Genomic DNA, 13,797 nt, shown 5'->3' on the forward strand with positions numbered 1-13,797 from the left:
GTTTTTACATAGTATGTACTAAACCGACATTAATAACCCAAAAATCATTTACCCAAAAAAGGCAAACAAGTAGAAAACCATACATATATATGTACAAAGGATTTACAAAGCTAGATTAAGTTTTTTTTTAAAAAGATAAATAATTACATAATACATAATTAATAATTATATAACCCAAAAATGATTTTAATAAAAAAATTACATAGTTAAATATATGTATATACAAGTATAAATACCAAAAGGTTGAGAAAAGAGGGTTAAAAGAGGAATTTTCGGATTCCAGCAGATTACCGACGGAAAATCCGTCGCCAATCTGCTGTTAGTGACAGAAAAGGCAGAATTACAGAAACAGTCCAGAAGTTTCCAGATTTATTCAAAAGCTTTAGATTAGATCTATTCTATCGTTTTGGGTCCCCGAACTATCAAAATTGGATCATAGTCTACAACGGAGATTCCTAAAACGACGTTTTATTTTTAAAACACTATTTAGAAATATTTTCAAAAATTTATAATTACAACGTTTTTAATCCCGAACTACCTTTGAATCGGATCACGGTTCGTGTTGGGATATCAAAACGAGGTTTTTATTTCAAAACAAAACCGAACGTTTATTTAACACGTGACAAAAATTAAATGAATACGGAATAATAAATAAAACGTGATAAATAAATGACTAAATAAATAAAAAAACTATAACATAAAAAATAAATAAATAAAGAGAACAAAATTTAAATAAAATAACACGAGTCTAATCCTCGGATAATACCTTAAGATCGGTATCTGACAGTCGAAGTCGTTTGATTCCATGAGTTATGATTTTCCGGCGTTTTTGTGTTTTCGATAAAATATTCAACTTTGGAAAATTTGGATTTTTTTTTGGAAAAAAAAATATTTTCTCCAAAAAATTAACTTTCTCCCTCTAAAAATGTCTAGAGTAAGAAAGCTCCAAAAATTCCCTCTCCCTTTTTTTGCATGGGGATCCGTGCCTTTTATAGGCATGGATCCCCGGAGACTTTGGGCGACGCCCGAAGCAGGTTGGGCGTTCGCCCGAAGCAGGTTGGGCGTTCGCCCAACGCAGGTTGGGCGTTCGCCCAACGGATGTTGGGCGTCCGCCCAACGGGCGTCGGGCATTCGCCCCACCCACGTTGGGCGCTTGCCCCACGTCGTTGGGCGCTCGCCCAACGACCGTCGGGCGCGCACGCCCAGCGGACGTCAAGCGTGCGCTCCGCGCTGCCGGGCGCACGTCCAACTGTCGTCGGACGCGCGTCGGCTGCCGCTAGGCGTTCGCACCACGTCGCTGAGCACTCGCGAGCCGTCCACTCGACGACCGCGACTCCCATTAACTTCTTCCTTTTTTATTATATATTTTTGTTTTAAAACTTCCGGAACCAACCGCTTCGACCGTCTTATTACAGGTTTTCATCACAAGTCCTCCGACTCGGTGTCTACAGTACGTACCAGTGTTGGGAAGACTGAAGAGTTCCCTATTACGATTAGAGTGCATCAAGGTTCCGCACTTAGCCCATTTCTTTTTGCCATCGTTATGGATGAACTAACGAGTTCACTTCAAGATGGTATACCATGGTGCATGTTGTTTGTAGATGACATTATGTTGGTTGATGAGACGAAAGAAGGCGTGAAGAGGAAGTTGGAACTATGGAGACAAACTTTGGAATCTAGAGGCTTTAAGTTGAGCCGAAGTAAGACAGAATATTTGGAGTGTAAGTTTAGCGACGATAGGAGCAGGGAGACAGGGACAATTACCCTGGATGGGAGAGTTGTCCAGGACTCGGCTTGCTTCCGGTATTTAGGGTCTATTATCCAAACGGATGGAGAAGTAGATGGAGATGTTGCTCATAGGATTAAATCTGGTTGGTCGAAGTGGAAGAGTGCTATGGGTTTCCTTTATGACCCCGGCATGCCTATTAGATTGAAGGAAAAATTCTACCGCACGACAATTAGACCTACATTGTTATATGGTACAAAGTGTTGGGCAGTGAAACACTTTCATATTCATAAGATGTCGGTGGAGGAGATGCGTATGTTGAGATGGATGTGTGGTCATACGAGAAAGGATCGGGTGAGTAATGAAATAATTAGGACAAAAGTAGGGGTTACATCTATTGAGAATAAAATGAGGGAAACCCGACTAAGGTGGTTTAGCCATGTAAGACGAAGAGAGCTTGATGCGCCGGTTATGAGGATTGAAGAGTGACAAAGGGATGTAATTGTGAGGGGTAGGGAAAGACTTAAGCAAACTCAGAAGAGGGTAATCGAGAGTGATATGAGTTTATTGGGGACTGAGGAAAATAAGGTAGTGGATAGGACGGAGTGGAGAGAATTTATGTCACCGACACGACTTGATTTCACGGTTTTATATGATGGTTTATATTAGCCGACCTGAACCATTTTGGGACTAAAGCTTTGTTGTTGTTGTCGTTGTTGTTGCATCCAGTAGGATCCGTTAATCGTTATTTCATATTATAAATAGGTTAAACGTAAATACTTTAATTGCAGATCTATCTAGTGTTGCAAACAAAGTTCTCACGTAGATCTACTAATCTTCTCAATGAACTAGATCAACCTAAACCTTCAACCTACTAATCAACTTTGTATATCGATCACAGATAGAACGCTTCCAATGATATCCACACGAACTAAGAAACGAATGAACGAAACTAGAGAAATAATTACATTGGAAAAATTAGAGAGATTGACCCCTTTTTTAATTATGTTGGCCAAATTACCCTAATGGGTATTTATTGGATTTTATTTTCTTAATTGCCCTACTAATACCATCATGTTTAAATAATTTAATAGGAAATATTATATACACAATTGATAATTAGAATTCTAATCACATTAGAATTTATATTTTTTTTTACGATTATAATTAGTTTAGAAATCAATTAAATAATTTATCATAACTAATAATAGAATTTCAGACCCTCTAATGTTTCTTTCTCAAAATTGAAACAATTTCAAGTTACCATTTCATCCTTCGGTCTTAATTCTTAGTGTGTGACCTATTAGGTTCTTACTGCAACTAGTCATATACGTTTATTGCAATTAATTTAAACAAATCAATTCAATCAAAACATATAACAGAATGAGCGTGCAGACTATTTTATTAGAATCATTTCATTCTCATAGAGCCATAAAAAGTCAGGTTGATTCTGACTTTTTACCTTTCATCATTAGATGCAGTATAATACGATCACTCGTTAACTATATCCTTAAACGAATCGTAACTATAGAAATTGTCATGTTACATATGTTAGGGATTAAAGCCAGTTAATCAACTGTAGCGCAGCGGAATTGCGGTTTAAAATTTATTTCTAATCCCTTTAGTTTGATCTTTGTCCGTTAACCATTGATTGAATAAAACCTTTTGATCCGTTTAAGGATATAAACATACCCGGACTGTCTCTTCTAGAGACGGCTGAAGAATCCACAAGGTAGTAAGATCTCCGTAGTCAGGTGCACGAACAACTGTTGAGCCAGAACCGGTGCTAGCCGAAGAACGAAGAAGAACTGGAGAGATTGTGATATTAACCAAGAAAATCCCACTTTATCAAAATCAATTCATGTTTCTGCTGAAATCCTAATTGAATTAGGTGGGTGGTGGCCGAATATGTAATGTGGTTGAATTAGGTTTAGAGTGTTTTAATTTATATATATAGTGTATTCCTAAACCTAATTGGTTTAGGGTTAATTGGTTAATTACAAAACTAATCCAATCCTAATCTAATTACATAAATAAATACCAATAATATTTATTCTATGCAATTAATTATGATTAGATTAAATTTAATTACCCCAATTAAACAAACAACACTAATTAATAAATTAACGTATTAGTTTAATTAATTATTCACCGAATGCAATTTCATTAATTTACAAATTAATTAATTATATCCCGTAAACTAATTAATCAATTAAATACTCAACACTTAAGATCATTAATCAATTACCTTGATACAAAGTATCAATTAATCAATTAATTAACCACCAACCAATTAATTACCTTGATATTTTACTATCAATCAATTAATTAATTTCATCTCTCCAATGTACCGTTCTATAAGTTCTAACTCAGATGTTCGATGTGCACGATCCTATGGGACTGTCCTTAGCTAGCAGTGGGCTCATGGCCCACAGACAGTAAGTGGGTTCTAGCAAACCATTACTGCCCCTAACCAAGACAGAGTTTCAGCAGTCTAAAGATGTAGAGACCCTGTAGTTATCTCTTAACTTCTTTTACCATTTGATATCGATATTATAAACTAGAGGCATGGCGGCTGTCATCCTCTCTGATGTTTATGTTATTTCTTGATCTTAAGTAGATTGATGAAACAGATAAGTAAACTACTTATCAGGGTGTGGCCACAGACTTATCAATCTCACTTATCAAGTGGCCTGTGATATCATCTCACTATTACATGAGTGGTAATTCCATCACTTCAATATCAATACCAACGTGTTCACCTGTTCACCCAATCACATATATAGATACATTTGTTTTGCTTGTCTAGGTAAATTTAACTATAATAAGATAAGTTAAGTGAAATCTGCATTTCATCTCTTAACATTATCAAATTGCAAGGATTTCAAGTTAAAACTCCACAATCTATCATTAATTACTCTGCAATTACTTCATGTGATACCCAATCTCTGTCCAAGGCACATCCAGTGTGTTGGATCATGCTAGATAATAGAGTCAAAGCATCATACCACAGAATCTAAAATCACATTAGTAATTGTTTGAGTTTGAGAATTAGTTATACCTACTAATACCATTGAGATAAGACATGTGGCACTAGATAGATCAATCCATCCTGTCATCTCATGTTGGATCTCAATCCTTATGAACTCATTAATTGGATCCACGTAACTATCTAGATATCCTTATATATAAAGCTTGTGAGATCTTCTTTCTGTTCAGGGAAAAAAGACATTGTTACATGCAAGTCTCTACATTATTATGTTAATCCATAACATAATACTTGAGTTGGGTTCATTTAAGTTTATCGATTAATTAGAATTATAAAGTATGGTCTCACTTCATCTTGTATGAACACTTTATTATTACTGTTATAAACTAGGGATGACTTCTCTCTAACTGTTTAGTTATGATATAAGATAATATGCATTTTATATAATTGAACTATTATATCAAATAAATCAAATAACTCAGTAATGAATAATTCATTTATTAATATAAGTTTTATCCTAAAATAATTGTCTATAAGACACTACACTAACATTCTCCCACTTGGACTAAAGCTAATTGTTCCTAAAAAACAATCCCACAAGAGTTTGCATGACTATCATGAACCTTTAGGGATAACACCTTCGTTATTGGATCTGCGATGTTGTCCTTTCAATTCTCACATCTCATCTAACTATAATCTCTTTGATGAGATGGTACCGCTTAAGATAGTGTTTGAATGCATTATCTTTTGCTTATGCAATGGCTTCATTGTTGTTACAACACACAGTAATGGGATTACTAGGCACCACTCTTAGTTCTGCCATGAACTTCTTAATCCAAACCGCTTTCTTTGCTGCTTCTGCATCTGCGATATACTCTGACTCGACCGTATAGAAAGCAACGTTTCCCTACTTGGAATTCTTCCAACTAACCGCGCCTCCATGTATCCTATTTGGGATCTAGAATCATCCTCATTTGCCTGATGACTAGCATCTAAAAATCATTCAATTTTAAGATCACATCCTTCATACACAAGGAACATATCTTTAGTCCTTATCAAATACTTAAGAATATTCTTGACATCAGTCTAGTGGGCATCACCTGGATTAGCTTGATAGCAATTTGTCATGCTGAGTGCAAAAGCTACATCAGGCCTATTGCAAAGCATATGATACATAATCGAACCAATCGCACTGGAATATGGAATAATAGCCATGTGATTCCTTTCATCTTCAGTCTTGGGGTGTTGAAGATTACTTAGCTTGATTCCATGACATATGAGTATGTTGGGATTTATACATGCATCTTAAAAGAATTAAACACATTAAGCAAAAAAAAAAAAAACGATCCTTAAGATCTAACATATACACCATCTGATTAAGGTTAAGAAAGAAAAATCACCTTTCACCTTGGTGGAGCAAGAGGATTCCTTTGTACGAGATATATGAGTTGAAGAGCAAACTTCATCTAGTTCGTCACAAGCGGAACATGACCTCAATGCTACCCTCTTACAATATGGATCAAGATTCTCTCTTGTTCAACTTAAACAGGAGAGATCATGTCCAATAGATCTTAGACCTTCATTTAAAATGAAGGGCCAAGATTAAAAATTTATGTTTTTTAGATTTTTTGACCGGATGTTCAAGTTTTTTTTAATCTCCTCTATCTTTTTACTCGCTTCGACTCAAGCTCACTCCTTTCTTTCTTTTTCTGTCATCCCTCTTCTTCTCCATTCTCTCTCTCTCTCTCACAATTTCTATTGATTAGCGAATTGATTGATAAAAGAATGAAAGGCGAAGATGATCAAAGTTGTCTCCCATTCTATTCTTCTAGAAACAAATGAATTGAATAAGAGGAATGACAAAAATTGCTCCATTTTAGTGATATATGGTTTAGTTATAGGAACAATTGCTGGGGTAAAATAATTGGTTCATAATTGTTAGCAGGGGTATTTTGTAGATCTGATTTCATGTTCTTGATTTTTTTTTAATTCTAATCTCTTCTTAATTGTACGATTTTGACTTACGAGAAATCTGGTGTGTGGTTCGTAATGAATCTGTTATTCTTATATTCCCTTATCATCAACATCTTGTTACTAGTCCAATTAACAGAAATTGAGAGAGAGAGAGGAGAAGAATAAGAGGGTTAATAGAAGAAAAAAGTCGGCGTAAAAAGTTAGAAGAGATTAAAAAAATAATAATAATTGAATTTCCGGTAAAATAAATCTAACAGTAATTTTCACCTGGTCAGTGACTTTGGTCAGTCACCATTAAATCAAACCTTATTAAAATCATGTGGTGGAGATTAAAAGCATCATAAGACTTAGATTTACATCTTGTAGATTTAATAGTGACCGACTAAATTTACTTGGTCAGTCACTGACCACGTGAAAACCACGTACAAATCTAATATTCATAAACTTTTAATCTTTTGGAGAGGATCTCTCCCGTTAAGTTGAACAGGAGAGAATCCTGATCCCTTACAATACAACTTGAAATAGGCGGAATTGTTCTCCTTTCTTCTTGACAGCAGCAATGAAGACCTGCCACGTGTACTAGAACATTCATGCCATGTCCCCCCCCCCCCCCCCAAAAAAAAAAAATCTCTCTACAAAAAAGATTTAATAAGAATAATAAATTGTTCTCTTAAACACTCCTTGTGTGATTGTCTATTGCTCTTGTGGCTGCATTTGATCCTCTCCTTTTCCTCGAAAGATCTGAACTTTCTAGGGTTTCTACAGCAAATAATATCCTAAACCTCTGGTTTTCGATTCCTTCTACATAAATAAGATATTAGAAGTTAGTGATACTTTTACTTTGTTTGGAGACAATACTAATGAAGAGAAAATTGGGATCACAGCTGGGGAAGTAGAGGGTTTTGGTGAGATTGGTAGAAGGTCTTGATTGTTAATTGTTAAAGAGGCAAGAAGATGAAGATTCAATGCAACGTGTGTGAGACGGCGGAGGCAAAAGTGCTTTGTTGCGCGGACGAGGCAGCGTTATGTTGGGGTTGCGACGACAAGGTTCACGCAGCGAATAAACTAGCAAGCAAACACCAGAGAGTTCCACTTTCTGGGTCTTCTCCTCAAATGCCCAAATGCGACATTTGTCAGGTAATTCTGAATGACTACCTCTAATCTAATTTGCACTGACTGACTACCTAAGCATCAAATCGTGTATATCATTCCATTTGTTTGATGAATAATGTTATCGTGATTTCTCTGCAAAAGAACAAATGATATGATGATCTTTCTTTCTCTACTCACACTCAGTTCTGATTATTGCTTTTGGAGATAAATCTGCGTTTCTCTAGTTAACTTTGAGAAGCACTGATACTAATACATTGATTCAATTGATATAGCTTTTGGGTTTAACAAAATGGATATGGATGGTTCTGTCTGAGACATTTAAATATTCAAAGGTGTTCCGTTCTCCTGACTTGTGTTAGTGTCTTGTTGTATCATTAGATACAGTACAGGTGTATTTTACCAAATTGATTTCAAATGCCATGATATAGAAGCCTTGTGTTTGTGATACAGGAAACAGCTGGATTTTTCTTTTGTTTGGAGGATCGAGCTTTACTCTGCAGGAAATGTGATGTTGCTATTCATACAGCAAATGCCTTTGTGTCTACTCATCAAAGGTTTCTGCTTACTGGAGTAAAAGTGGGTCTAGAATCAACTGATCCTGGCGCATCTTCTTCTTCAGCTTCTGAAACGAGATCCAATTCTGTCTCTATAAGAGAAGCACCAATGCCATTGCCATTGCCATTGCCTAATCAATCTTTATCTGCACACCTTGCTGGTGTTGAAGATTTCGCAAATGCAAGGTTTTCCTTTTCGGGTGGAGGCACCCCACAATGGCATCTAGATGACTTTCTTGGAATGACTGATTTTAATCAGACCTACGGGTATCTTGATAATGGATCATCTAAGGTATTTATGTGCATTTGTTATATATGATACTATGATGAGAAAGCAGTTGAGTTGAGTTGAGTTGCTCCTATTTGGTAATGGATTTAAACAATGTGGCAGGCTGATACCGGAAAGCGTGGTGAGTCTGACAGCTCAGCAATCTTAAGATGTGGTGATGAAGAGTTAAATGATGAAGAGGAGTGCCTGGGTGAAGTCCCGGACAGTGGTTGGGCAGTGCCACAGATCCCTTCTCCACCTACTGCTTCAGGGCTGTATTGGCCAAAAAGGACTAGGACTCAAACGGACAGTTCAAATTTTGTGCCTGATATTTGTTGCTCTAATCCCACAATTCATGGGCATGGGCATGGGCATGGGCATGGGCTTCATCACTGTGCCATAAAACGTCGACAGGCATCCAATATACATACTTAAGCACTCCACTTCCACTTGTTGTCTGGCAAATTGATATTTTGAGAGAGATCCTAAAAGTGAAAAATATTAGTTTATTGAGTCGAATAAGAATTGAAATGGTGTAAATTTGAATGTTTGAATTATTCATGAAATTGACATTCTCTTCTGCACTGCTGGATGTCACGTCACTTGATTTGCCAAAATACATTAATGCTACTTCCTTGCCTAAGATGGGGATTTTATACCGAGGTTCCGGCCTCAATTGAGGACCTCCCACTTATATTTTGACAAGTGGCATTTTCACTTCCCCAAATCATCAAATTAAAAATAGCCTTTTATTATTTGACTAAATCCCTAATTGCATGAGCGACAAGGAAGTTATCCATTACTTGTCATCTTCGTTCTTTTGTCTAGTTGCAAAGACAAAATGGGATTTATCAACGATCTTCTTCCCTTTTCCTGTTAACACCGTTCTCCATTCAGGCATGCCGAACCAAACTTGAGGAAGGAGTTAGGTTTTCAATTATTACAGCAAAATTCAATTCCAAAATAGGAATGCAACTCCTAAGTCGTGAAGTAATAAAATATAGAAAGAAAGTCATACCTGAGTGTATGACTGGACGGAAATCCTAGTTAGAAAGAATCTAGGTTGGACACCTCGGAATGGAGAACGGTGAAGAGCGGCCAAGGAAATCAGTTTTGTTGTTCTGGAATTGAATCTTTCAAGAAGAAAGACTATGAGAGTACTGAAATTCTAGTTGGATTCAACATGCCTGAATGGAGAATGGTGATGAACGGAAGAAGAGAGAAGATTACTGATAAATCCCCTTTTGTTGCTGCAGCTAAGCGAAAGAAGGAAAATCACCAATAATTGACGGAGGTTTTATATAGAGATCCCGGTGTCCCATCTTAATTGAAGATCTCTCACTTATATTTTGGCAGGTAACACTTCCACTTTTTCAAATCATCAAATAAAAAAATAGGGAAAAGTATAAAAATAAATCGTGTGGTTTAAGCCATTTTCAAACATAAACTATGTGGTTTAAAAGTTGACAAACAAGTATCTTTTGATTGATTCCATTAGCAAATACAGTTCAAACTGACTAACGGTGTTAGAAAAAAGTCAAATAAATAACAAGTAAAAGTCAAAGGGCAAAAAGTTATTTTGGTCCTTATATTTATTTATTATATAAAGTAACCCTTCATTATCTAATTATTACCAACAAACCCCAACACAAAACCAAAATTCAAACCTACCATCTTATCCTCCTCTCACGTCTCTTTTCCCCTCTCATATCTCTCTTATTTCAGGGAAAGTATATAACCTTTTATTGTTTAACGTTACCAACAGAAACATGTATCACATATCCTCGTTTTATAGTTAAACCATGTAGCTGTCTCCCAAGTTGCAAGTTTTTATCATGACCACAAGCTGAGAATGCATCTATATATAATATAAAACAGTATCGATGGAGCTGATGTGTCACTTTCTCCTTTTTTACTGATAAAAAATATAATATAAAATATAATATATTAACTTTAGTTATATTATTATATTTACTTATAAAAAGATTATTTTATCCGTACTATATCTAAGAGTTCTACAGAATTTAAATTAATCCCTAAAATCTCTCTAATTCTCTACATATCTATATCTAAAAGTTCTACATAATTTAAATTAATCCCTAAAATCTCTTTAATTCTCTGCATATCTATATATAATATAAAACATTAACGATGGAGCTGAGGTGTCACTTCATTATTTTTTAATATTTATATATTAAGATGAATCTGTGCATCGCACGGGTCAAAAACTAGTTAGTAAATGAGACATGATCGAGTTGTATTCCTCTCCTAACCATTTGAATAAACATATCAACTGCTTCTCGCCTTTAAATACCTTTCTGGGTATACCCTGACGTGGTGTTTGTTAGAGGGGATAAAGACACGGGGATATAGATAAAAAAACTGAGATGGGTTATCAAATGTTTGTTTTATAGGTTAGGGGGATAAGAGAGGGATATGAGTCTTATCCCTCAAATCCTATACCCAAGAGGGGGGGGGGGGGGGGGGTATAAGGAGGTGGGATAAGCCTATGCGATTTTAATAGGATGGAAAAGTCTATCTTATCCCTCAAATTAATATTATGTAGTTTAAATAAGGTTAAAATAGTAAAATGTATTATTTTATCCTTATCCATATCTCACATACCAAACATTGAATAATAATTCTCAACTATCATATTTTTATCCTTATCCCAACCATATATCCTTATCTCTATCCCAATCTTTATCTTTATCCATATCCCAATAGAATATCAAATGCCCCGTGATATCATGGCATTCCAAGGAACAAAATCTCTTATTGGCATTTCATCGAACACTTTCCTAGCACCCTATAAACGCCCCCATCTCGAATACATAGTTATAACTGCATTTCCAACAAAAACTTCACTCTCCAATCCGACTTTCAATATACAAGAATGTAATTGTAATCCAAAGAGCAATTCTTCATTCCTCGAACAAAATGCTAGTATGGTAGTATAAGTCACAGGCTCAAAAGATATCCTAGTAGAATTCAGTTTACTAGCAAAATTTAGAGCATCATCACTTCTCTGAGAAACCCAAAAGCATTGTATTCCGAGAAACAATATTGGGATCAATCAAATTATTAAAAATGCGTAAAGCTTGATCGAAATACCCAGACTTGCAATACATATTCATTAGTGAATTAGGGATGGTAATATGCGAACTATGATTTTGGGGTGTTTGAATTTTTATTTTTATTTTGGGTGTGTTGATGATAATTAGATAATAAAGGGTTAATTTATAAAATAAATAAATATAAAGACCAAAATAACAGTTTGCACTTTGACTTCTACTGTTATTTAACTTTTTTTTAACACCGTTAGTCAGTTTGGACTATGTTTGCTAACGGAATCAACCATAAGGTACCTGTTTGTCAACTTTTAAACCACATAGTTTATGTTTGAAAATGGTCTAAACCACATAGTTTATTTTTATATTTTTCCCTTAAAAATAGCCGAAAAATTATATAGTGTGCCTAGCATACCACATCAGAATCGAATGTGGTATGCCATAACAAATAAAATTGGTAGATCTATTCACAAGTTTAATAAGCTAAAATTTTTAAAATTACCATATTATTTTCACCTGCTCACCTTCCAAAACTACCACTAAAATGACTTCTCTCACCACTCCATCTCTCTCACAACCACCACCACCACAGAATCTCACCGCCGGCCATCATCTGCTCATTCTCCTCACCGACCACAACCACCGATTGGTTCATTCTCTTTCACCACCACATCGTCATTCTTTGTATGTTCCTTTCTTTTTCTCAAGTTCATCTAGTTTTGGTTCACACTCATATTCCCAACTTGAAGGATGATAAGGGCCTGCTTGGATGAAAGTTTGATAAGGTTCATTAAAGGTAGGGGAGTGGAGGTTATTTGGTTAACCTCCAAATCCCACAATTTGGTGGGACAAGGTTTTCTAATCTGCATTTAACTTCTATTTAACTTTCTCCTCCATTTAAACTATTTTCCAAGCAAGGTTAGCTAAATAACCTCCATTCAATTAGCCTCCTCTAACCCCAAATAAGCAGATCCTAAGAAAAATAAGAGTTTTTTTTAGAGCTGCAATTATGATTTCAACGTCTAAGTGACCAATTATGGCCAAAACACGCTTCATCCCTGGTTTGCCAGGATTTGGTTTTGAATAGGTAAAAAGAATTATATATATGGGTTTTGTGTTTCCAGAGTAAATAAGAAAGAAAGAAAGAAGATGGCGTATGCGATCTAATGATGTTTGAAGGCCTTAATTTTGCTTCTGAAAGATTAGATGCTTTGGATAAGAAAAAAACCATTGATAAATTGGAGAATTACTACATTTATTACTAAAATTGCCATAATGATCTAAAATTTGGGCTCAAATTGTTGCATCTCTTGTCAGATAACAAAGAATTTCAAATCCATCTACAATTTTTATACTATAATTCATTCCTACAATTTCTTCTTTCTCATCTTAGAGGTTGAGATATGCGGTGTTGTTTAGAGATGGAGTGATGATAAAAGACATTTTCGAGATGGTTTTACAAGGTGAACAAGTGGAAATTTTGGATTTTTTATAAACTTTAATTTATTCATCATTAAAAGGATGTTCTAATTTTATTTGCGATGATATACCATATAATTTCTCAAAATAGCCCGTGACTATTTTACTAAATTCTCAAATTCATAGACAAAAGGAATTTATCAATTATCGGCGATCTTCTACCTTTTTCAGCCTAGTTGCAGCAGCAAAAGGAGATTTATCAGTAATCTTCTTCCATTATTCCGTTCATCACCATTCTCCATTCAGGCATGTCGAACCCAACTGGAATTTCAGTACTCTCCTAGTCTTCCTTCCCGGAAAATTCAATTCCAAAACTGATTTCCTTGTACACTTTTCACCGTTCTCCATTCCGATGTGTCCAACCCAAATTCTTTCTAACCTGGATTTCCGTGTTAGAGATAATATTCGGTATTATCTCTCCTAATTATCTTCAGGATAGTTACCCTCCTAATACTTATAGAGTTATACTTGTATCATACTCTTAGAAGTATCTATTCAGTAGTCTATTAGGTTTACAATACCTGTCATATATATACAATCTTATCAATGAAACCCTAATCAAGGGACTTTACTCAATTACTCTCTCTCTCTACCGTCGACTTCTCTCTCTCTCCCTTTCTAGT

The 13,797-nt window shown here is 35.4% G+C and overlaps 1 protein-coding gene across 1 annotated transcript; it reads left to right on the plus strand.

Moving 5' to 3' along the window:
- Positions 1-7,346: 7,346 nt before the first annotated feature.
- LOC136218574 (B-box zinc finger protein 22) lies at positions 7,347-9,208 on the plus strand. Its single transcript, XM_066005540.1, has 3 exons — positions 7,347-7,826; positions 8,253-8,648; positions 8,748-9,208. Exons 1-3 carry the CDS (start codon positions 7,644-7,646, stop codon positions 9,057-9,059), a joined length of 891 nt encoding a protein of 296 aa, XP_065861612.1. The 5' UTR covers positions 7,347-7,643; the 3' UTR covers positions 9,060-9,208.
- Positions 9,209-13,797: the final 4,589 nt, after the last annotated feature.

This window comes from Euphorbia lathyris, chromosome 2 (assembly GCF_963576675.1).
Source record: "Euphorbia lathyris chromosome 2, ddEupLath1.1, whole genome shotgun sequence".
Classification (NCBI taxonomy): domain Eukaryota; kingdom Viridiplantae; phylum Streptophyta; class Magnoliopsida; order Malpighiales; family Euphorbiaceae; genus Euphorbia; species Euphorbia lathyris.

Bases quoted from the DNA above. Each gene is read 5' to 3' on its own strand.
- LOC136218574 (XM_066005540.1), top strand. From the start codon at position 7,644: ATGAAGATTCAATGCAACGTGTGTGAGACGGCGGAGGCAAAAGTGCTT. The intron at 7,827-8,252 runs GTAATTCTGAAT...TTTGTGATACAG, and splicing joins CCAAATGCGACATTTGTCAG to GAAACAGCTGGATTTTTCTT. The intron at 8,649-8,747 runs GTATTTATGTGC...ACAATGTGGCAG, and splicing joins TTGATAATGGATCATCTAAG to GCTGATACCGGAAAGCGTGG.